This window comes from Manacus vitellinus, unplaced genomic scaffold, assembly GCF_001715985.3.
Source record: "Manacus vitellinus isolate BGI_N305 unplaced genomic scaffold, ASM171598v3 scaffold_102_pilon, whole genome shotgun sequence".
In the NCBI taxonomy this organism is placed as follows: domain Eukaryota; kingdom Metazoa; phylum Chordata; class Aves; order Passeriformes; family Pipridae; genus Manacus; species Manacus vitellinus.
Window position 1 is genome coordinate 878,570 of NW_021938808.1, and position 2,081 is coordinate 880,650.

At 62.6% G+C, this 2,081-nt stretch overlaps 1 protein-coding gene across 1 annotated transcript in view; it reads right to left on the reverse strand.

The window, feature by feature from the left end:
* LOC103757513 (all-trans-retinol 13,14-reductase) overlaps positions 1 to 2,081 on the reverse strand; it is a 7,000-nt gene that overhangs the window by 3,653 nt on the left and 1,266 nt on the right. The window contains exons 2-4 of the mRNA XM_029963530.1: positions 1,499 to 1,728; positions 371 to 566; positions 7 to 76 (exon numbers count right to left, since the gene is read on the reverse strand). Coding sequence (XP_029819390.1) covers positions 7 to 76; positions 371 to 566; positions 1,499 to 1,728 — 496 coding nt within the window. The remainder of the gene's footprint in view (positions 1 to 6; positions 77 to 370; positions 567 to 1,498; positions 1,729 to 2,081) is intronic.

Genomic DNA, 2,081 nt, shown 5'->3' on the forward strand with positions numbered 1-2,081 from the left:
GGGTACCAGGCCCCCCGCTGGTAGTGGTGAACCATCAGCACGTTTGCCAGGAAGCTGGAGTCCCGTGGGGCTGTTCCTTTGGAGGGGGCAAAGGGGAGGTGGGCACGACTGGACCCTGCCCATCATGATGCAGCCCTTCCCTATCATGACAAGGTCCTCCTCACCACAATATATCCATCCCTCCCCTATCACAACACAGCCCTCCCCTAGCAAAACGTGGCCCTCCCATATCACGACAGAGCATGCCCCTATCACGATAGTGCCCTCCCCTATCACGACACAGCCCTCCCCTATATGACATTACTGTCGTTCTCCACGACGGTGCTCTCCCTATCACGACAGACCCCTCTCTATCGCGACAGCTCCTGACCATAGAAGAGGTAGCCGAGCAGGGCGCGCAGGTCGGGGTCAGAGGTGAGCTGGGCCACAGCCTGGCTGTGGCTGGTGGCGGCCAGGTGGAACACGGGGGACAGGAGGGACAGGAGGCCAGAGCGGAGCAGGAGGGTGGCCACCCAGCGCGGGACCAGCTTCAGCACGGCCAGCAGTGCCACGTGCCGCGAGGCCACCTGGGGGACATCGTGCCATGTCACTGTCACCACTGCCACCACCCCACCCTGCCACCACCACCAGCGTGGGGCCAGCTTCAGCACAGCCAGCAGTGCCTCGTGCCACGAGGCCACCTGTGGGACATCAACCCGTGTCACCACTGCCAGTGCGGGGTCAGCTTTGGCATGGCCAGCAGTGCCACATGCCACCGGGGGGACTTTCTGCCACTTCACTGTCACCACTGACACCAACCACCCTGCTACCACCACAAGCATAGGATCAGCTTCAGCGCGGCCAGCAGTGCCACGTGCTGCCAGATCACCTGTGTGACACTGACCTGTGTCACCACTGACATCATCCCAAATCACCACTGCCACTGCAAGACCAGATTTGGCACCATCAGCAGTGCCACATGCCCAAGGCCACGTGTGGGACACCAAGCTAGGCCACTGTCACCACCAACGCCTCCTTGCCTGGCCACCGTGTCATCAGGACTGTCACTGTCATGACCCCATGAGCACCACCTGTGGCTCAGCACCCATACCCACCATGCCTAACGCCCATGTTCTCACTATGCCCAGGACTTCCCTCCACCATGCCCAGCACCTGTGTCCCCAGCATGCCCACTACTTGTGTCCCCTCCACACCCATCACTTGTGTCCCCTCTGCACCCACCACCCATGTCCCCACCATGCCCATCACCTGTGTCCCCTCCATGCCCACCACTCTTGTACCCATCATTCCCATCACTTCTGTCCCCTCCACACCCATTACCAGTGTCCCCACCATTCCCATTGCCCCTTCCCCACCATCACCCATGTCCCCACAGAACCCACCAGTGCCACCACCACACCCACCCCCCTATTCCAGGCTGATCATTCCCAGCCAGAGAGACCCCACCACCCCTCCCTGACACTGTGGTCACCTCCCCATGGGGGTGGTGTGTCTCCACCTTGGAGATCTTCATGAACTCCCTGATGGCCGCCTTCTCCGCGGGGAACTGCTCCTCCAGCGCGGTGACAAAGGCCACCTTGCCGGCACGCAGCTGGTAGCGCCGGGGTCCCAGGGTCACCTCATCATAGGGGTCGGGCAGGCGCTGCCAGCAGAGCTGCCCATCCGTCAGCTGGTCCAGTGCCACACGCAGGAGGCTGCCCTCGTGCAGCTGCCCCACGTAGTGGATGCCTGCGGGATAGAGACAGGGGACATGGCGGGGGGACACCGGGGGGGTCACATGGACATGTGGTCAGAGCACCCAGGGGGCAACGGGGGAGAGAAGGGCTTGGCTTTCGCCTGTTGTGGGTCACATTGAGGGTGGGGGGTGGGATGGGCTGCTGGCACGGACACAGCATGGACAAGGCATGTGCATGGCACAGGCACAGAAAGCACGTGGCATGTACACAGAGCACACATGACGTGCCCATGGCACACACAGACTGCACACAGCCCTGCACACAGCCCTGCACACTCAAGCACACACACAGGCGCTGTGGGGGCAGCAGCAGTGCCAGGGGATGCTGGGGGCCTGGGGAGCGTCG